Here is a 23,081-nt window from a genome sequence, read left to right as displayed (position 1 = left end):
AGGACAGGAACATAAACAATTTTTCCTCCCAAGCTATAACAGAAGTCTTACTTTTTAGGATGGGTTTGTCACATCTGGAAGAACATGCTATTCTCTTAGGAGCATGTGTAGGAGCAGAATCAAGAATTCTCTTCTTGTGATACTCTTTGGATCCACTTTGTTCAACTCTAGATATTGTGTAACATATCAAGCTTGCAGAAATTCTTTGGGTACATAATATTACTTCCTCACTGAAGAAAAGATGTGGTTCCCACTGATCCAGTAAGTTTCGAAACATCTGCCTAAAGGTAACCACCTGGTACATACATGTTTCAGAATTTTCTTTGCCTCTTTAATGTGCAAGTTTTGAAATTTCTGAAGACTTTTTTTCTTTTGATACTCTTCTCTAAGAAATAAAACGCATCAACAAGGACCTCATCCACTTAAAGTAGTAATCTACCAGCATCTTTCTCAGCTGCTAGATTAATCAGCTTAACTTAATCATCACCAACACTTGGTTAAAGAATTGTGAAAGAAGGTTGTATATGTGGAAGAGACCTGGAGACACCAAAATGTTTAAGACTGATTATATAAAGGTAAGACAGACATTTAGGAACCAGATTTTAAATTGTACAACATTTCAAGGAGCAGATGTGGACACTGATTACCATTTATTGTTTGTGAATGGTACATTAAAACTAAAGAAACTACTGCAAAAAAAGTAGGACTTAAAGGAGATGGGACCTGGATAAACTGAAACAATCAGAAATTGTACAGAGTTTCATAGGGAGCATTAAGAAGCGACTGACAAGAACAGGGGAAAGGAAGACAGTAGAAGAAGTATTGGTAGCTTCGAGAGATGAAATAGTGAAGGCAGCAAAGGATCAAGTAGGCAAAAAGAAAGGGCTAATAGAAATTCTTGGGTAACACAAGAGATGTTGAATTTAACTGATGAAAGGAGAATGTATAAAAATGCATAAATGAAGCAGGCGAGAAGGAATACAAACATCTAAAAAATGAGATCGACAGGAAGTGCAAAATGGCTAAGCAGGAATGGTTCGAGAACAAATGTAAGGATGTAGAAGCTTCTATCACTAGGGGTAATATAGATGCCACCTACAGGAAAATTAGAGAGACCTTTGGAGAAAGGAGAACCACCTGTATTACTATGAAGAGCTCAGATGAAAAACCTGTCCCAAGCAAAGAAAGGAAAGCAGAAAGGTGAAAGGAGTATACAGAGGGTCTATACAAGGGCGATGTACTTGGGGGTAATATTATGGAAATGGAAGAGGACGTAGAGGAAGACGAGATGGGAGATATGATACTGTGTGAAGAATTCGACAGAGCACTGAAAGACCAAAGTTCACACAGGGGCCAGGGAGTGGACAATATTCTGTTAGAACTACTTTTAGCCTTAGGAGAGCCAGCTATGACAAAACTCTTCCATCTGGTGAGCAAGATGTATGAGACAGGCGAAGTACCCTCAGACTTCAAGAAGAATATAATGATTCCAATCCCAAAGAAAGCAGGGCTGACAGGTGTGAAAATTACCGAACTATCAGTTTAATAAGTCGCAGTTGCAAAGTACTAACACAAATTCTTTACAGACGAATGGAAAAACTGGTAGAAGTTGATCTCGAGAAGGATCAGTTTGGGTTTTGAAGAAATGTAGGAACATGTGAGGCAATGAAGACCCTATGACATATCTTAGAAGGTAGGTTAAGGAAAGGCAAACTTATGTTAGGATTTTTAGACTTAGAGAAAGCTTTTGACAATGTTGATTGGAATACTCTCTTTCAAATTCTGAAGGTGGTAGGGATAAAACCCAGGGACCGAAAGGCTATTTACAATTTGTAAAGACACCAGATGGCAGTTACAAGAGTCGAGGAGTACGAAAAGGAAGCAGTGGTTGAGAAGGGAGTGAGACAGGTTTGTAGCCTATCCCCAATGTTATTCAATCTGTATATTGAGCAAGCAGTAAAGGAAACAAAAGAAAAATTTGGAGTAGGAATTAAAATCCAGAGAGAATAAATAAAAGCCTTGAGGTTTGCCAATGACATTTTAATTCTATCAGAGACAGTAAAGGAGTTGGCAGAACAGTTGAACGGAATGGACAGTGTCTTAAAACGAGAACATAAGTTGAACTTAAACAAAAGCAAAACAAGGATAATGGAATGCAGTTGAATTAAATCAGGTGATGTTGAGGGAATTAGATTAGGAAATGAGACACTTAAAGTAGTAAATGAGTTTGGCTATTTGGGGAGCAAAATAACTGATGATGGTCGAAGTACAGAAGATATAAAATGTAGACTGGCAATGGCAAGGAAAGCGTTTCTGAAGAAGAGAAATTTGTTAACATCGAGTATAGATTTAGTGTCACGAAGTTGTTTCTGAAGGTATTTATATGGTGTGTGGCCATGTATGGAAGTGAAACGTGGACAATAAATAGTTTGGATAAGAAGAGAATAGAAGCTTCCGAAATGTGGTGCTACAGAAGGATGCTGAAGATTAGATGGGTAGATCATATAACTAATGAGGAGGTTCTGAACAGAATTGGGAAGAAGAGAAATTTGTGGCACAACTTGACTAATAGAAGGGATCGGTTGGTAGGACACATTCTGAGGCATCAAGGGATCACCAATATAGTATTGGAGGGAAGTGCGGAGGGTAAAAATCATAAAGGTAGGCCAAGAGACAATACACTGAGTAAATACAGAAGGATGTATGTTGCAGTAATTACTCGGAGACGAAGAGGCTTGCACAGGATAGACTAGCATGGAGAGCTGCATCAAACCAGTCTTTGGACTGAAGACCACAACAACAGATTAATCAGGTTGCAAATGCAACCTACAATGGCAATACCTGGTTGAACTGTCTTCAGAGCTTCTGAAACCCAATTTTTGTGTTCTATCATAACAGGAACATTGTTGGGACAGAAAATCACACAGTTTTCTTTTGGTATGGTATGAGAATTCAGCTGTGGTAACATCAGGTTACTTATGTTTTGCTCTGTTGAGCCCCTGTTTAATGCTAGTATGGATAGCAGAGTGTTCACTACTTCCTCCCACAGAATACCATAGAATGTAACAACAGAATACAACTTGACATTCGTATCATTGATTCCATCTGTTGCCAAAGAAAATGGTCTGTTCTGAAAGCACTTAAAAAATTAAGAGGAAGCATTTTTTGCCATTTTATTTACAATGCATGTTGTTTTCATGTGACCAAAGCTATATTTCTTTGTGACTTCTGATGTGGGAAACATCACCTTAAATAAAGCACCAGCATGATCAGCCACACTTAAGGGCACACTGTGTTCCACCAAGAAGGAAGTAAACAAACACTCGACCCTATTTATGTCACTGTCAACGTTTCCAGACTTGTCGAAAAAGGTGTTGATTTTCTCGTTATCTCCTTTCGATTTAACATAACTTACGTGTTTACCACACTTCACATGATTACTTAAATCGTTTCTTCCACAACGTGCAATATTAATATCACACCCACATACTGTGTAAAAGGCAAAATTTTCTCCCTTTCTTGATTTTAGTATGCATGGAAAATCACCAGAACTTGATTCTTTCAATGCCTGGAAGTACAGTTTCTTGTTGGATTTATTCCCAAATTTGGCAATAGGAATACAGCATATGACAATGTCTGAGAACAAATGTCTTAGTGTTTACTGAGACATCGAAAGGAACCTGGATCACTGGACATCACATAAAATTGTAACAAACACTCGAGGCATTCAAATACTTCATTGAAACATGTCAAAACACATAAAGTCTTAAACCATTAAATGAACATGCCACTAACCTTGTGAACAAAGATTACACACATGGTAAAAAAAACACACACATATGGAACGAACGTAATTAGTCCATACGTGGTCAAAGTATATGGGTTAAATTACAACAAGTGAACAGAGCAGAATGAAGTATTTGCAGAGACAGCCTGTTGACACATAAGATTCACATGGAAGAACTATTATCCTGACTTTAAATTCAATTCCAATGATGACAGAAAATATTACACAGTTAAAAGTACTTATCGTATCAAAGAATGAGTTATTGACTATCGTATCAAAGAATGAGTTATTGACTATCATAGACTTGCCTTTGACCCACGCAAATAATCGATTGCATGGAGGAGGTGTGATATCGAATGTTTACGTTTCACATTTTTGTCCACAAAGTCATAAAATGACACCGTCCATCCATAAAACCATAAAATGTTGCAATTTCTGTAAATTTTATGGATAAACAGTAAAAGCTGGCAGGCTTGCAACAGGTTATTGGATATGGTCAATCTAAACTGTATGTGTATATTTGTTCTGACTGATACCCTAGTAGTGGTCATGTTAGTGTGGAATGTTGGGTAAAACACTTATCAGCTGACAAGTCATATGCACACTCATCATATCCATGGTTATTTATGATGATAATGATGATGATGATGATGATGATGTGAGGAGAGGCGAGGGGAGGGGTGCTCAACATCATGGTCATCAGTGCTGTGATGAAAAGTTGGAATGCGAATCTCGTAGGCGAGGACAAAGGCTGTCCCCATATGCGGAGCAGTTTATAATGTCAAAATCTGCCTCCCTTCCCCAAAATTTAGCGATGAGGCATGACAATTCACAAAATTTCACCACTCTTTTAACACTGGAATGAGTATCTGGGAGGATGTTGGGTAAATCTCCATCGAAACTGGAGGCTGCCCTAGTATCAGTATATAGGCCACATGTCACCAAAATACGCTGAACTTAAAGTGGTACACCACAAACTTCACAGTGTTGGTGCTTCCCACCAGAGGAGGAAGTCACGTGTTAAAGGGCAATGTCCAATGCGCAGTCTGGTAAGTAGAACCTCCTTCCAGCACTGAGGCTGACATGAAGTCCGCCACGTCTGTGTGGTCGATTTGAGCAACCGCAGTCTGTTTTCTGTCGCCTGCAACCATTAAGTCTCCCACTGTCAGAAAATGCGATGATGGCATACAGTGGGATGGGACATTGATGGACAGCACCATCCCAACAACCTTTAGCCCTATCTCCAGTAATATCATCCTTCCTGTAAAGATGGTAGCCCTGTAATGCAGGTGTCAGTGAGCAAGATGCATTTCTTGTAAGCAGATGCAGAACAGGTTCTCCTGGACTAGGAGCTGTAATTCTTCCAAATGTGAGCGATATCCATTTGAATTCCACGGCAACACAGAAGTCCATTGTTTAGTGATGGTTGTTATTTTCTTTCTCCCTCAGAGTCAGTGATTTATCGTGGAGGTCAGGGGGAATGTTAGCCAGTTCCTGGCTCTCCGGTTCCTCCAACTGGAAGTCCATATCCTTGGGAGCATAGTCACCATCAGAGAGGGAGAGAGCTTGCCAATCTGAAGGTTTAACTACCATTTTCTTCAACTTGAAACTATTTTTCAAATGATGTTTTTCTTTACTTATGGGAGGAGATGGTTGTTTGGGTTGAGAGGATGGCTTACTAGGCTTCTGACAACGGGCAGTGGTATACGGTTTAGGTAGTAAGCCCATTGCCAACAGCTTCTGAATGACTTCTGTTCCAAGCATAGCATTTATCCTGCAGGTACACTGACAAGTGCATGTGCTCATTCTTGGATATGTGGTCTGAGTGTGTTTGGCAGCATCACACTTGGCGATTGGCGTCTTAAGGGCTGATGCAAAAGAAGTAGCAAAAATTGGAGATTGCATTGCTTTGAAAGGTTTTCTAGCTTCACTGTAGGGTATCTGTCTCTTGACTTTTAACTCCTGAATTTTTCTTTCCTCATTGTAAACCTCACACTTTCTGCTCCACACTAGGTGATCCCAGTAGCAGTTTACACATTTCGGAGGAAGTGTACAAAAACTGCCCCGTGAGCTGAGCCTCCACAATTGCCACATGTAGGCCTCCCATTACATCCCATGGTGGAATGGCCAAATGTTTGACATTTGAAGCATCACACTGGGCCAAGAACAAATGGGCGAACCTTAAGATGGATACAGCCTGCAAGGATACGTTCAGGAAATTCTGGAGTATTGAACATTAGAATAAATGTTGCAGATTTTTCCAATTTGCCATTGACTCTCCTCATATAGTTCTGCACTTCCGTGACACTCATATTTTTTCATTCTTCACCTAACTCTACGGGGTCCACCTCCGTTATATCAGAGCAGGTAACCATGCTCTTATTAAAGTTAAGTGTGTTATGTAACTGAGCCCCAACTGAGTAGTCACCTAAGGCCTTACATCCCGGAAGCTTAGATGCTTGGATTGAATTAGCAGTTTCAATTAGAAGTGTTCCATTATGAAGTCATTTGACACTTTTTAGGGACCCAACAATACCTTCCAGTGCTTGGGAATATAGAAAGGAGATATCTTCTCAAAAGTCCCTCGTTCTCTTGATTACAATAAAAGAGTTATCGCACACTAACACCCTGTTACTATGATTCTGAGACTTCTTTTGGGAGGACTGATCAACCGAGCTCTCTTTTTGATGAATGGGTGTAGGTACTACCTGACAGTACACCCATGTCAGGAGTAGTAGTTTAATGAGACCATTCCATAGGGATCCCACGAGATGCTAGGGAAACAATCATCGACTCAGGCAGAGCCCAGCACGCCCAAGCACGACTTATACAACTGGGTGCCCCAGAGGTTTCATGCTAGAGACTAATTTACCTCAACAGCCATTCACCTCATCAGCATGTAGCACATCTCGCTCAGGGTCCAGGCAGTGAAGCCGACGTCCCTGATCTCAAAAACACACAACATTCCACTGCTGCGCTGCATGGTGGTCACTGAAGCTTGCCCAGAGCTTACAGCAACAGAGGACTGATGGCACTTACCAATCTTCAGCTCAGGAACCTGGGGTCATCATGTCTGTACCCAGCAACCAAATGCTGAGACCCTGGGGGGGAAACCCCATGGCTCTGAGTTAATAGTAATGAGTCTTGAACGTACACAATAATATTGTTCCTCATCAAATTTGGTTTTGCTTTGGTTAAACATACACCTGCTGCAATATTTCTGTTATTTAGATGAATAACTAGTTGTTAACTAAATTTAGTATCACTTTCTCGTCCTTTTGTTACGGTCTCTGTAAGACCATGGGTAGCACCTTTGTGAATGTTTTCTTTCACCTTCTCGTTCCAGAATATCACCCCTTTCCTTCTCTCTGGTTTTTCTTCTGAGATCTTCAGTATCCTCTTCTCTTGCATGTTCCCCTGATGGCACTCCAATCTTTGTCAGCACCCTTTTCTTTTGTTGGTCTCTGGCACAGTGCTAGGCATTTACTTGCTTTTCCAGTTTTCCTTCCCTTTCACCTCGAGTCGTATGTCAGACAAATCCTTCCAGAGTTCCAAAAGAAAATTTCTGTCTCTCATCTTGTCTTCCACAGTATCTTGGTCATTCTGTCTGTATCCATTTACGTCACATCCTGGGAATCCTACCATTTCCGGTCTGATTACTTCGTATTTTGTACTTGTGTTGTAACACAGTTGTCCCCAAAGTTTTCACATCCATTTTCACCAACTCTAAAAGAGTTTTACATCCACACCATGTCTTTCCCAATCTTCTTTATCCTCTCTTGACTGTCTGCTCACTGCTCCCATTTCTTCCTGTTCTATATTCTCCCAGATGTTTAAATTTCGCTATCTTTCACAGGGATCCTTCTAGTCTTTTCCAGCCCACAATGGTATCCAGTGTCTTTGCCTTGTAGGCTATGACCACTCCTACCCTTCTGGCTATCTTGATCACACTGCTGAGTCGTTTCTTTTTATCTTCTTCCCTCTCAATCACTTTAACTACGTTACCTGCAAACAGTCCACTTGAGTCATATTCTCTCTTTTGTACCTTTTTTTGTTTTGTTTGTTACTCTCCACTGTCCGATCACTTCAACCAATGGTATGTTGAACAAAACTGGTGAAAGTCCACCTCCCTGTTTGACACTTGTCTCAGCCTCAGTCTCTTCCATTCCACTATTATCAAATACCCTCCTGATTAGTACGACACAACATGATTCTGTACCAATCTTCAGCATGTACATGGTCTGCAGGACATACTGCTGTCTGTTGCCCTTTTATTGTAAATGTAAGGCATACTTTTCTGTCATTCTGATCAACTTCATTTTTAATAATAATGGTTTCACTCCCAAGAGATAATTAAGTTCAAAAAAGAAGGTATATAACCAGATGAACATATATGTGGCATCCTCTGTGCCAATCACTTGAACCAGCATCATGGAGGCTGCTTTGTTGGTATCCAATGGTTGGCACCCTCTGATTCAGTCTAGATTAACATATTGTTATTTTTCATACTGAACTGAACCTCCCTTTCTTTTTCTTTAGCAGTTCAGCTACTCCTTTCTCACAAAATTCATACTGCCTTTCTCCAAAATCCATATTAATATTTTCAATACTGATATCTCTTATCACAACACTCCATCTCACAACAAGCCCACTAAAAAAACATTACCTTCCTTCAACCTGGCAACTGCCTCCTCTTCCACAGACTTGGACCATGTGGAAAACAGATTTGTTATGTTACAAAACATCTAATTAAATGTAATGTCAATTTTGTGTTCCAAAACTACCATGAGCAGCTCATGTGTAAGCATATTCTGTACTATCCACTGAATCTTCCACAGTATAATTGTTATGCTGCCTCCTTACCCCATATCTCTTACCCGTGTATGTGACCTATTTGAAAAACTGTGCAATGCACTATGTCAGTATCATGTTCAGATCCACAATTGGCAGTACACATGCATAGAAGAGAGAATAACATCTGTGAGAGCAGGCAGTTGATTTTAATATATGATTATCTCTTCCCTTTTGGCATCTCCATACTCTTCTGCCACTTTCTTCTCTCATTTTTCTCACAATCTGCATTTTTGCCTGTCACATATTTCAAAATTCACCTCTTTTCGTTTATTATTCACAGTTTTATCTGCATCCTATTTCTGTTTAATGTGTTCTTTGTTTTAATTTTATGTCTGTAAACTTTTGAGCTTCCTCCTCATCTCCAACCTACTATCTACCAACAGTTCACTATCAGTACTCTCTAAGTTTTAAATGTTAATTAGTCCAGTGTTACGTCTGGAAAGCAAATGAACCCACTGCAACTTCTGGATCCTTGTGTTTCTTCTGATCTGTGGCTTGTGGCAATGTTTCCTTTTTTGCAGTACCTGTATTTTTCTCCCCTCTTTTTTCCCTTAAAGTTTATCCCACATGTAGCCTGATCTGCTAATACTGGCTAATCACCCATCTATTATTTGCGAATTATTTTTGTTTCATTTTGTCCAATGGAAGGAAATTTGTGTAGGTTCTCTGTTTATAAACTGAATGAGTTTTTTCTGTTTACACTTGTATTTTAACTTTTTTTCAAAATGAAGATAGGAAACCCATCACTTGAGTGGTCCAGGTTTTTATTTCTCTTGATGAAGGAAATGATAAAAATTCCACAAGCATGAGAACAATCATGTTCTTGTGTATAAAGCCTGCTTCAGCCTTTGCAATTGAGCAAACACGATTTTTCTGCATCAAACTGTCAATTCTTTATACTTTTCTAGATTATGTTTACAGTTTGAAGACTTACGGGATGTTTAATAAGAGATCCAAAGGCCACATGAAGACATTCAATAGCAGCAGAACTGTACAAGCATCAAATTAACCGTATTTTCAATAAATTAATAAGAAGAAAAGAAGGAAAGCAGATGGGTTTACCACACAGAGTGCGCTATTATTCAAGACACAAATTTCTAATACAACAATAAAACGTCAGTGTCTGCAGTAGCTTTTCTGTAATTAAGTCTCATTTGTTAAACAGTTAGAAATATTAAGCTTTCGGCATTACAAATCACTTTTCCATACATCTGTGTAAATGAAGATATTACATATAAGTAAGTTTGCACACTCACCATTTGTATTGCTCCAACATACTGCTTCTGTTCTACATATATGTGGGCAATGTTTAACCAGACATCACAGAAGTCTGCAGTGGCTTCTCTTACTTGTGCAAATATGTCACGAGCTTCATTGATGCATCCCTTGTGTGCTAAAACAGCCCCTGTAAAAAATTCAGAAGGCTCGCTGAATGATATGACCTCTTCTTTTAATGAAAAGGGCATTTACTGCAAAACCTGGATTCTTTTTCTTCTTTTAATGAATAGTATGACATGTATTCCAATACACAAACTGTTCATATTAAGTAACACCAGAAATACATACATCCAGCATGGACTGAAGTAATCAAAGACTAATTTGGAAACTTTATTGTATTCTTCTGCTGTATCTAGGTACTGTCGAATCACCAGCATCATCATTCTCTCCTACAGCTGTTGCTTCTACACACACACACACACACACACACACACACACACACACACACACACACAGAGAGAGAGAGAGAGAGAGAGAGAGAGAGAGAGAGAGAGAGAGAAATTTAATAATAAGTAAACTGTTTTTGTTCCATTGATTTTTTTACTTATTAATCAGCCTTAAATATGGAACTGCCCTAACAAGAAGTGATGGAAGAATCCATAACTATGGATATTTACTAACACAGTTGAATTTTTTTGTGTGTACAGAAAATATTCTCAAATCAAGAACACAGTTTGAAAATTAATTTGCAGTAAAATATACTGCTTCATAAATTACAGAACTGAAGTGTCTAAGCAGCACAGTCAAGACAAACAACAACCTGTTTAAACCATTTACATAATCTGCTCATTAACAATACTGATTAGTTTAAATAATCATTTTCATTTCTTAACATACAAGTTTAATAGTTCAGTTTCCAAAACTATTGTCACACGGTTACTGAGAAATGCTTACTGGCAACCCCATGCGACATACAGTTACAACACATGTTTGATTAACTAGTATGTTAGGAAAAGTTATAAAAGAAACAGTGAAGGAAAAGCAAAACAAGGTGCCTGCTCAACTATAGTTGCTCAGTACTGTAAGACATTGTGTGTCTTAATTTCATGCCCTGTACTTCATAGCAGAAATCAAGTAGCAGTTATCAAAGAGAGTCACTTATAGCTAAACCTTAAATTACTCTAAGCTCTGGAATTGAAACTGTGAAAAATGTCAAAATAACGGAATAATAATAATCTAAAATGCATTTTAGAAACCCTACCTGTCTCCTACATCAGCAAGCGGCAATACTGTGGTGAGAAATCAGTATAACTATATACAATCCTTTCATACTATTTCGTAGCAAATGATGGCTAACTACAATTTCAACAGAAATATGTCAATTCACAAAACAATAAAATAAATTCATACATTGGACTACCAAACAATGTGTGAAAAACATACCTATACCATTGGCAGCCCAAATGTTGCGAGGATCATTCCGAAGAACATTCTTGTACATAGCCAGGGCACGATCCTGATGTCTTCTCTCTCGCTCCTTGTCTCTGGTTGGCTGATGCAAAGTTTGCAGCCATACATTACCAAGAGCAATTAAGGAATATGCATCTGCTGATGTAGCAGGATTCTATGGAAAAACAGGTTTCACTGTCAGAATCTTGGCAGTGTTAGATGTAATGATAAATGCACTCGTACAATTTACTGCATTCTTCGTGACACCAAATACCTAAAGGTCCAGTTAATAAAAGATCAACTGCTGACAGATCATAACCTTACCACTCACAATTAAATTTACTGGCCAGTGTAATAGATACTTCTTTAAAGTTATGATGCACAGGTAGTAAAAAGTACAGTTAGATTTTTAACTTAAACTTTTGATATCTGTCTCTTCACCACCAATTTTGCCTCGATGTGTTCATTATGAACAACCGTCTAAAACTGCCCATACCATGTAGCACGTCCGCCGCTCGTGGTCTCGCGGTAGCGTTCTCGCTTCCCGAGCACGGGGTCCCGGGTTCGATTCCCGGCGGGGTCAGGGATTTTCGCCTGCCTCGAGATGACTGGGTGTTTGTGTTGTCCTCATCATTTCATCATCATCATCCAGGAAAGTGGCGAAATTGGACTGAGCAAAGATTGGATAATTGTACGGGCGCTGATGACCACGCAGTTGATCGCCCCACAAACCAAACATCATCATCATCACCATGTAGCATAAATAACATGGGCAACGGAATACCAGGAGTGGAGCACGAATAAATTTTGTCACGCTTTATCACCAACAAGTGCAGGATTTGTCAGATACCTAATGACTGCCACAGAAAATTGTGGAATGGCCTGGTACCAAAGCACGTCTTAGATATACAGTCCTGCAGACTCAGCAGGGAAGTGAGTTAGTATTGTTTCAGCTCAGTGATGTCTGATACTTCTCATAGTTATCAATGGTAATTTGAGGGCTGTTTTGGTATCAGGACAGGATCCTCTAACCTTCTGTCCAGCTGCACAGTCAAAACATATTACCAGCAGCAGAGTTGATTTACAAATTTGCAAAGATGCACTTTTTTGAACAAACTGCCTTTATTTTGATTATTACATTTTTTTCCATGGAGCTTGTTCTCTCATGCATTTCTCTCTTTGTATCTAAGACTACAAATGTTTGTTGATATGCAGATAGTGCAATACTTTTTTTAGCAGTTTAATTCAAATTCTGCAACAGAAAAATAATAGAGTAAGCTGGTTGAAAGTCTTTGGCTTTTCTTCTGTTCCTTACCCCAAGATGATAAGTGAAATTTCATTTACAACACACACAGGTCATTTTCTCCAAATGAAGCTAACATCTAAATATTGTTGCATGGCAGCTATAATTTTCTAACTGTAGATATGATGTCTGAGGGCATCATGACCACTTTTAATACAGCAAACATAAACATATTCTGTCTGGCTCACTTTTTATATATATTTGGATTACCAGTTTTGACCTTTGTTACAGATCATCTTCATAACCATACTTAAATGCTGCAAATCACAGTTCATCTGCAGGGTGTGGATTCTGTTAGAACTCAGTCTTTGAACAAGCTATAATTTTCACCATGTTTCATAGGACTGGTGAATATTCTTACTAGTCTCTGTGCCTTAGCTGCAAAATACAAGATAGACCAAAGGTCTTATTACAGCAACCAGGACAAAGTGAGAAGGAACAAATTTGAATAATAATGACTATTGTAGTCTGAGATACACAAGCAATTCAGAATACTGTGCATACCAACAAGCTGGAAAAGATCAAAAATCCTAATCCACTACAGTTCAAGCTTTTAACATCAAGATTATTTTGTTCAGTGAGTAGAGTGAACATACAACCGAGAAACATAAGAGTGTTTCCATAGGAACAATAAAATATTTAGGTGGTGGTAGCATAGACTAATTTGGGCAGAGGCCATGGAATGCGTGCATTTTTTGTTTATTACATGTGTTGGTACTGCAGTTTCTATGGGTCCTTTTATCGACTGGCACTTTGCTATGAAGCTCAAGCCATAAAGTTGTGCCTGAGTTTACATAATCGAATTTTTCAACTGTGACTGTGATTTGTTGGTCAATTCTACTGTATCTTTAAAGCATGTCACACATATTTACAAATGATGGGTATTCAGATATGCAATTTGTGTGGATGTTTTACAACACAAAAACTGCTGGTGCTATTTGTACTGAATACAGTACATGATTTTCTAACTGCACAATACCAGACTCGGGGGTGCTTACTCGCATTTTGACTACACTGTGTGACACTAATGCAGTGCCCAGCAGTCATATTTCATCTGAATGTGCAAATGAAATGAGTGTTGAAGAAGCAGATGCTATTTATTTGGTAACCACAGTCCTCAAACAACAATTTAATATTTCTACATGTTTTGGTGTTCTACATACAAGAACATATGTGACATTACATATGTGGCATCTATCCTTGTCATTTCCAGTGGGTACAACACCTTCAAGTGGGGGAAAAAGGTAAACAACAGGAATTTCATCATTTGCTACATGCAATTTGCTGAGTAAATCTGTGAATACTGCTTACTGGTGAAGTTATTTTCATTCACGACAGTGTGAATAAGACTCTTAACTAACATTGGTAGTCTGATGAAAACCTACATGCTTTTGAGGAGAAAGTGTTTCAAGAACACTTTGCTGCAAATGTGTAGTGTGGTATGGCAGACGCCTGTTGTGTTAACAGCATTGTCTTACACTGGTCCATCTTGAAAACTAGCTTCCAGCATTATTAGATGTTCCCTTGGCTACAAGAATAGGTATGTTCTTCCAGTGTTATGGGGCCACTGTACATTCTAGTTGTCAGATGACATCATCTAAACCTATTTTTCCCGGGAAGATGAACTGGGTGAGAAGGCCACAATTCTGGACCATCACAGTCTTCTGACCAAGCCCCTTTAGATTTTTGCCTGTGGAGGTGGTTGAAAGGCGAAATCTCCATACAAAAAGTAAATGCAAGAGACAAATTGATTTCACCTATTAAAAATAGTGTTGCCATTATAAAATAATGCCAAGATGACCTCACCAAGACATATAAGACAAGAAAATTCAAAAGTGCTATGAAGTCTAGGTGGAATTTATGAAAATCAACATTGAGCTTTCGGTTTGCTTTAGATCTTGAGTAAGCATTATTTGAGTTACATTCTAACAGCTACATGTCTGTTACCAATAACAATTGGACAACAGTCATACAGAATGTCTTATCTGAATTAGTTTATGCTACCACGTCTTTCTGAAACATCTTTTACAAACATTTTGCAGAAGAAGATGGGGCAGTTAACCAGAAATCCATACATTTATAGATTAACACAATGTGTTCCTCAGATATTGTCTAGAAGAAGAAGGGGAAGAGAGAGAGGAATAGGAAGAAGAGGAAAAAGAAAAAGAAGACAAAGAAGAAGGACTCAGAAGTGAGAAATGGCTCAAAATACACATTACCACAGAGATGCACCTATGATGAACAGCTTCCATCGATTTGTCAGAGGCACTTGTTATAAACTACTTGCACTTAATAGGACCAGAAAAATAGTGTATTATATATGTGGCAGGAAAAAAATAGTTACTGAGGAAAGTGTTCTAGTTTCTGTAAGAATACTACTCATCTACTGCTATCTGCTTAACAATCATGTGGTTATATTGATTAATGTTGAAAAACAGCAGTTAATATGAAGTGAATGATGGGAGGCTTATTTAAATGATCATTACTTCTTAAAATGTTAACAGATATTTATAAATACAAAAATATAATTTTCAGGTAATCTACAAACGGAAAAGCTTGTCAGGTATACTTCTAATTTAGTTTATGAATTTCTGGGGGCCAAATTTATATTTTATCATTAGGGAAGTAATTTAAAGCTAATAACATGGGAAACTATTTGTTACACTATAAAAATGACAATGGTGAACAAGAACAATGTTGGCATGAAGCATCACTATTGCATAGTCACAAAAATTGAATTAAAAAAAAAATATCACTACTCTTTTACTGGAGATTGTACAGAATTTTTTTTATGATTAATGTTTATCTGAAAAATTACTAGCCATTATACCTAGCAATGAGCCTATACCACATACATTTGACCACTCTTATTAAACTGATAAACAATTAACAAAACAACCTTCTCTTGGAAACCAATAATACAAAATCTATGGTCATTGTTATGAAATGATACTGCCTCTATCTTTAGCAGTCAATGGGCTACATATTGACAAGTATTGGCAAGCTCAAAACGCAAGCTACATCATTTGAGGTAATGTTTACTATGCTGGGTAAGGACACAAGTATGATTCACATTAAACTGGGAATCAATATGTTATTCGCATCGTGATCCACTGGAAAGCACAGAAGCTAAAGAGGATACAAAATGCAGCAGCGAGCCACATAGGCCTCTGAATATTGGCACTTGGGCCACAGCACTGCTTCTGTTTGCTCTCGAGTTTCCTCATTCATATCTCAAATAAATGCTAATTGCCTCCACAGAGCAAATGTTGCAATGGCGTTTAACTGAAGAGCCACGAGATACTATAACTTCACAGTGTTCAAAAGGGGAAATCTGTAAGCTTAACTGTTAGAACAGATAAAACCAATATTGATTTTTGCATGTCCATTAAAAGAGTAAGAATTTTTCATTTTTGTGACCACAGTGTCCACGTTTGCTTTACAATTATTAAGGATTTAAATTCAGACTATGCAGCTACCACTTGTACCACTAACAGTGGCGAAAGCCAGAATTTAAATACCTTGATAAGTGAGAATTCTACTGCTACATGTCATCTGTTTTGTAATTTTATCAGTAATCAATACTCATCCACTCACTTTAAGAACTCTTTCAAATTTCTTCTGGCCAGGACCCCACTCCATTTTTGCTAAATGCAAATTTCCCATTAATGACCACGCATCAGGATGCTCGTTGTTAATTCTCAGTGCTTCTTTGAACCAATCTGAAGACTCGTATATCTGACCCTTGTCTCTTGCCATGCAGCCAAGACGTAAATAACCTGAGATGGGAATTGGTTACAAAATTTGTACATTGGCCAGTGAGACCCGTAAAAACAACTACAATAATTTTCCACATACAGTCTACATAATTTGGATGCTCCTTCAAGATGTCCTTATAAAGTTTTTCTGCTCGATCAAATTGACACAGCGACTCATATAACCTTGCTAAATTGTAGGTTGTTGTTACTGCTATTGCATTGTAATATTTTGGATCTTGCTCTGCTTCAATTTTAGATCTATTTAATGATTCTTCCAAGTTCTGTTTTGCTTCTTCCAAATTCCCTAATCTGGAAGAAAGAGAGATTAGATAATATTTTTCACTATTAGTATTACTACTACTACTACTACAAAACACACACACACACACACACACACACACACACACACACACACAAACCTGCAACATTTTCAAAACAGCAAATTAAATGCGAGGAGTTAAACTTTTATTACATCAGCCATGTAGAAAACATGATAACTACAAATAACACAAACAAATATTCCTTTACTGTTCATATTCAGTTTTCTTTATGCATAACAATACATAAAACACAACAATGTACTGGAACTGGTATCAAATATCTTTATTCCTATTTCAGATTTATACCTTAGAAAATCCGTTTCACACAGGGCATGCATTTCCATACAATGACATACCACATATCTCAAACACATTTAACCCATAAGTCACAAAGTGACTATTCTGTAATACGTACTATAAAGTGTGAACTCGAGGAACTCTACGCTTAAACCGAAATTGAAGGAATATCATCAGAAAATTTAATGCATGTTACATAACATTTATTTTTACAATTGTGTAAGTGTTATTTAAATGCTTCCTGTTGATTTTACTGCACTAAATAAAGCCCGCTCTATTTTACTTTTTATCATACAAAATCAGGTATTTTTGTGCAGTTATTTAAATTGAACACATAAACTGTTAGAGAACTGAAGTTTACACCCTGAAAAATTATAGTATCTCTGTAGCTAGTAAATTTTCATATACAGTAAATTCCAGGGTTTAAACTTGCACATAAAAATTGCACTCTACAGGTACAAAAAGAAAATGTGCTAAACTGACATTCAGTGCTGGGCTCTACGTTTTACTTTACCACCACTCGGAACATACTTTATTTTAACTAACCTTTCAAGTATTTTATTGGCGAAACAGAAAGGACTCCACCACCGTTGTACTGAAGTTCTTCCTCTGAATGAGCCTTTTGCTTGCAGAACTGTAATCATTGGCTATCGCAAATCACCATATTTTTTGTCTATTTCTTGAGTTGTATCATTGACATTTTCCTCCATTTAAAAAAAAAAACCCAACATATGGCAACAATGAACAAAGAGGTGATAAAGCAACCAACAATAAGACATTTGCAGGGTTGGTTATTTCAAGTGGTCTGTGGTCAATGGTGGTGGTGGTGATTTGGGGGGGGTTAGAGAAACATACTGCTAGATTTGATCTTTGAGAGACAGTTCAAAAATTCTTGTGCGGTAGGAAACAGAATGCCAAGTGAATTAAGGCTTAACACAGAAAAACAAATAAACAATGAAAATCCAGCTGTTTCGAGCCAACTGTAAACTTTTAAAATGCTGCAGTACCAACTAAATGTGTTTCAAATTTCTATTTCATATTAACTATTTAAAGAAAGAACGATCTTGGATTTTGTATTTTATTTGCACTAGCACAGTCTAGATAAGAAGATAATATTGGCCAGTGAACTCTACTTGGAATTTAGGTGCTGATGACAGCTACCCTTCCTCCTTCCAAAGTGGTTAGAAATTATCTTTCTCATGGGAGATACGCTTAAGAAAAGATCTCAGTCATTCAGAGAGGTATACTGAAGGATTTGGTATTGTAGAAAATGGGCTGATTAAAAATATTTTTAACATTTAAATGACTTGTAAAAAGAGGGATATTTAAGATTATCATAATAAATTCCCTGTTATTGCAAAAATGGACGATCAGAGAGTGTGTGTGTGTGTGTGTGTGTGTGTGTGTGTGTGTGTGTGTGTGTGTGTGTGTGCGGAGGGGGGGGGGGGGGGGATTAGTGCTACTATTACATTAGTGAAAACTGTCAGTTTCCCCTCATGTTCGCACAAACTACCAGAAAGTATATCGTTAGTAAAGCACCGAAATTGAAAATACAGACAACTCCAAAATCAGCTTAATATGTTTACATATAATATAAAATCGTTTGTATTGCTGTGATCCTGGATTTGAAACAGTTAACAACAGAAGTCAGCAAGGTGCTGCCACAAATCCCCTTCCATTCCCTTCCCCTTTCAAAGATAAACTAACTGCAGACATTCTTACACTAAAGCAGTCATTTATATCACAATGTGAGCTGGTTTAAAATGATGTAGATACAGTTTTGGAAATTAAGAGTCAACGAAATTCTTTTTCAAAGACACACTAAACAGAGACATATCACTTCATACAGCTCATTTTGCATGGCCTTGCAATGTTGTTAACATGCCCACAAAACTCCCTTGAACTTTCTGGAGATCCAATATTACTAAAATGAATTACATTTTGTCCCTGCTGCAGTTAATGCATTCAATCCATCATTTCTGCCACTTGCAAAATGAACAATAATATCAGCCTTTCAGCTCAAGTAGCCAATACTACAAATTAAATACTTTACATGGTGCAAGTTTAAATAGCAAATCAGACCTTTAGAGACCACGTGGTGTAACACACACTATTCTTGTTTTGAGATATTTACTAGGATTCAACAGTATTTTTGTATTAGTTTTTTTTAATCATATACAGGGTGTACATACAGTCCAGGAACACTTTCAATTATTTATTGCACAAGAACTAAACATTGTACAGATGTCATACATATTGCATTTAGAAGAGAAACTCTGAAAGTTTTTTTACAAAGATTTGATATGCGAACCATGAGTGACCCAGCAGACATCAATACAGTAATCGAATTCTTGCCATACCCATCCTAGCATGGCATCATCGACTGTGGCAGTTGTTTCCCATATTCTCTCCTGGAGCTCTGCTACATCGCGTGGTAGAGATGGGACATACATCAAATCTTCAATGTGTCCCCATCGGGGAGGCCAGTTCATGAACTGCAACACACAGAAAGCTCGCTCCGCACCTGAACTCGCCATATTTGCGACCAGGACTGACTATCGGCAAATTACCATACTATGTTGCGGCAGTATACATGGAAAAACAACAACAACAACAACAACAACAACTTTCAGGGTTTCCCTTCAAAATGACATATGTCAATGTTTTGTTCTTGTGCGATGAATAACTGAAAGTGTTGCCGGACTTTATGTACACCCTGTATGTTACTGGAATAGTTTTTTCTATCCCAAATTAACAATTTCAATACTTTTTTTCCAATTATAATTGTGACATAAGGGCCAAAATGAAGTTACACCTCTTGTGATACAAACAGGTAACATGTTTTTGCTATGAAAACATACGTGGCAGTCAACAATACTGCACTTACATAATCTTTGTTACTCATCATTAATACTATCATTTCCATTCACTGGCTTAATGTCTTCAGCATCATCAGATGAAAGAAGACTCTGAACGTAGTGGTGAAGAACAAGTGAAATGAAGAGAAAAGTTCTTTCAAGTTGTTCTTCTCTTTTTTAACAGCCTGAGGTCTTTGGGCACAGTGTTCCCAGAGCTATAGCAACAATAAAGTATATATTGCTACTCACCACACAGAGGTGAATCACAGACAGTCATTATAAAGAACACTACTAAAATATTAAGTTTTTGAACAATACTTCCTTCTGAAATAGGAAACACACACACACACACACACACACACACACACACACACACACACAGAGCGAGAGAGAGAGAGAGAGAGAGAGAGCCTCACATATACATGGTCAGTGTCTCCAGGTGCTGTGAGAGTTGTGTGAATGTGTAAGAGCTCTACTTCTGAATGCTGATAATATTTCTAGCGTTATTTTTGACTGTACCTGCCTGTGACTCAGTGCCTGCTCTATGTGGTAAGTAGCAATCTACCTTTCCACATCATTATTATTTCAGCCTGGACTTTCAAGGCTTTGACTTTCTCGAGTTATGTTAGAGAAAATATGTATAGTTTTTTTAAATCCTAGATCCACTAGTGAAATCCCATACCTGTGAAAGAGTTTCCTCAAAAAAGAGTGTGAACGTATCACTCTTTTGATACTGAATCCATTGCATCCTTAGCGATGACCATGGATGTTTCTCATCATTACTTTTTCTCTTGGTGACTGACTTTCAACACTTTTCCACAGACAAGAAATCATTGTTTGTCCCCCTTTGACTTGGCAATAATATTGTACCAATCTTTGGGATAAAATATCTGTTGTAACTTCCTGTAGTTTTCTGCTAAGACAAAATCACCATCACTGGGGAGAGAGGAACTGTCACTATCATGAACTTTTGGTCTTTGATTTCAGTATTATTCTTTTCACTTAAAACTTTTTTTTATTGATGTCAAGGCTATTCTCCAATTCTTGTTCTGTCCTGTAAAAGTATCACTATTTAGTACAACATGTTTTGTGGGCAGTGATCTTGTTTCGATGTATTTGACCAAAGAGTAAATCTTGAGATCCAGTCATTTTGATCCAGCAGTATATAAATCCTAATTTTGATGATAGCTCTTTGTAATCCAAACTATAAACATATAAATTACAGTTGTAATAAGCTACTTGACACAGCAAGTCTAGGAAAGGAGAGTGTCTTCTCCAAATCAAAAGTAAAGGCATAGCAAGAGCTATAATGAACTGATTCTTCAGTGTGCACTTTAATGGACTCCCGAGCATTTCAGCTTTACATAGATGCAATTCGTGGTCTTGTTGAAGCTGTATCTTTGGTTGTTCATCTGCTGAATGCTTGAATTTGTTAGCAAAAGTATCACACTGTACAAAAGTGTTCTTGGGATAGCCGTGGAAATGCAAGTTGAACTCTGTTTCTATCGTAAATGACTTCTGCAGCAGGCTCTTTTCCTTGACTTTTGAAGTAGTCTTTGTACAAATTATAGAGGAGTCAAACATTCAAATTTTCTAGCAAATATCTTCTGTTTGGGTTGTAGGATACTGCATAGTGTTACTGATATGATGAAGAAGTAGTATGTGTTCACATACTACCGCCATTTTTTCTTCTGAAGTTTTGTTGCCAGGAACTTAATTGTCTCATTTGTCTTACCTGAAGGCTCTGTAAGTTTTACCTTTTTTTGGCTCCAGTCATTCTAACATCAGAGATTTTGAGGCATCCTAAAGGTATTTTTACATACTATTTCAATTCCTCCAGCTAAAGTCACATGAAAAATGTTAATTTCCAACTGTTGGTGATCAATGTGGAGGCATTTTCTGTTTCATTTGGGCACATATCAATGTATAATTTATCAACAATTTTATGTCTAAGATGTGCTTTACGCTGGCAAACTAACACATACACAAGAAACTGTTCAAAATGGTTCAAATGGCTCTGAGCACTATGGGACTTAACATCTATGGTCATCAGTCCCCTAGAACTTAGAACTACTTAAACCTAACTAACCTAAGGACATCACACAACACCCAGTCATCACGAGGCAGAGAAAATCCCTGACCCCGCTGGGAATCGAACCCGGGAACCCGGGCGCGGGAAGCGAGAACGCTACCACACGACCCCGAGCTGCGGACAAGAAACTGTTAATTTTGATGTAAAGTAATAAGGTAATGAGAAAATATAGAACACTGAACAGCACTGGATGACAGTGTGATGGAAAATATTTACTACTGGATCCATTATAGTCCCTAATAACTGATTCCAGGATGCTGTCTTTTATCACAATAACTTGTGAATCACACTGAACACAATTCATCGCTCTCAACTACATCACTTCATATGTCAACAGAGAGCTGTCTTTGCTTACAGCATAAAATTGTGGTTGCTATGTGATTTACAAATTACACCATTAACAGAAAGGCAAAAGCTGAATAAGATCCGGACTCCACTAAAAAATTACAAAATGTTGAGTTACACTACTCTAGCTTTAAGGGGCTCAATTATCTCTCACTTTTCTGTACTTCGCAGATTGTCCTATGTATCTTTTACATTTATACCAAAATCATAAAATAGCACAAATGGCTGTTTTAAAACATGTTAGAATAGCCAGATTAATTTTTCATGTTCTCTGCTATGGAAAAAAAACTCTAATGAGCTGCTGTGACAGTAGGAGAAAATACAATGTCCATTATTAAATCAGTTTGAAAGAAGTGTACTATTCAATGTCACAAAAGCAAATGTAACAAATTTATGACTTTGGCACAGTGATGCCCACAGGTTGCATGTATACTGAAATGCAGGGTGGTGTGATGTGGGACAGGCAGGTTGGGCACCATAACATAATAAGACAGTGGAGGCCTTGGGTGTATGGTGGGACACAGACAGCCAGCATACTTACACTTGTCACTTGTCACAGTCCCAATATGGGATTTTCTCCTGTTGGTAGTACCAGTACTACTCCCTTTCTGGAGCAATAGATGACAAACACATGACTGCAAATGAACCTGCAATGTGAGGCTCTTCCTTTTAGAACTACAGAAATCATATTCGATTTATACTTGCAGTAAAAGTTTAAGCGAACTATAGCTGTACTACAATTGATGTAGGCACAATTAAAAAAAAAATAATAAAATAAAATAAAATCCATCTGATTAGTT

General features: G+C 37.7%; 1 protein-coding gene across 1 annotated transcript in view; it reads right to left on the bottom strand.

The window, feature by feature from the left end:
* Window positions 1-23,081, bottom strand: part of LOC124612809 (RNA polymerase-associated protein CTR9 homolog) — a 105,460-nt gene that overhangs the window by 31,154 nt on the left and 51,225 nt on the right. The window contains exons 9-12 of the mRNA XM_047141230.1: window positions 16,470-16,678; window positions 16,209-16,390; window positions 11,303-11,483; window positions 9,898-10,046 (exon numbers count right to left, since the gene is read on the bottom strand). Coding sequence (XP_046997186.1) covers window positions 9,898-10,046; window positions 11,303-11,483; window positions 16,209-16,390; window positions 16,470-16,678 — 721 coding nt within the window. The remainder of the gene's footprint in view (window positions 1-9,897; window positions 10,047-11,302; window positions 11,484-16,208; window positions 16,391-16,469; window positions 16,679-23,081) is intronic.

This window comes from Schistocerca americana, chromosome 4, assembly GCF_021461395.2.
Source record: "Schistocerca americana isolate TAMUIC-IGC-003095 chromosome 4, iqSchAmer2.1, whole genome shotgun sequence".
NCBI lineage: Eukaryota > Metazoa > Arthropoda > Insecta > Orthoptera > Acrididae > Schistocerca > Schistocerca americana.
Note: the sequence above shows the minus strand (reverse complement) of the source record. Positions and strands in the feature narration are given on the sequence as shown.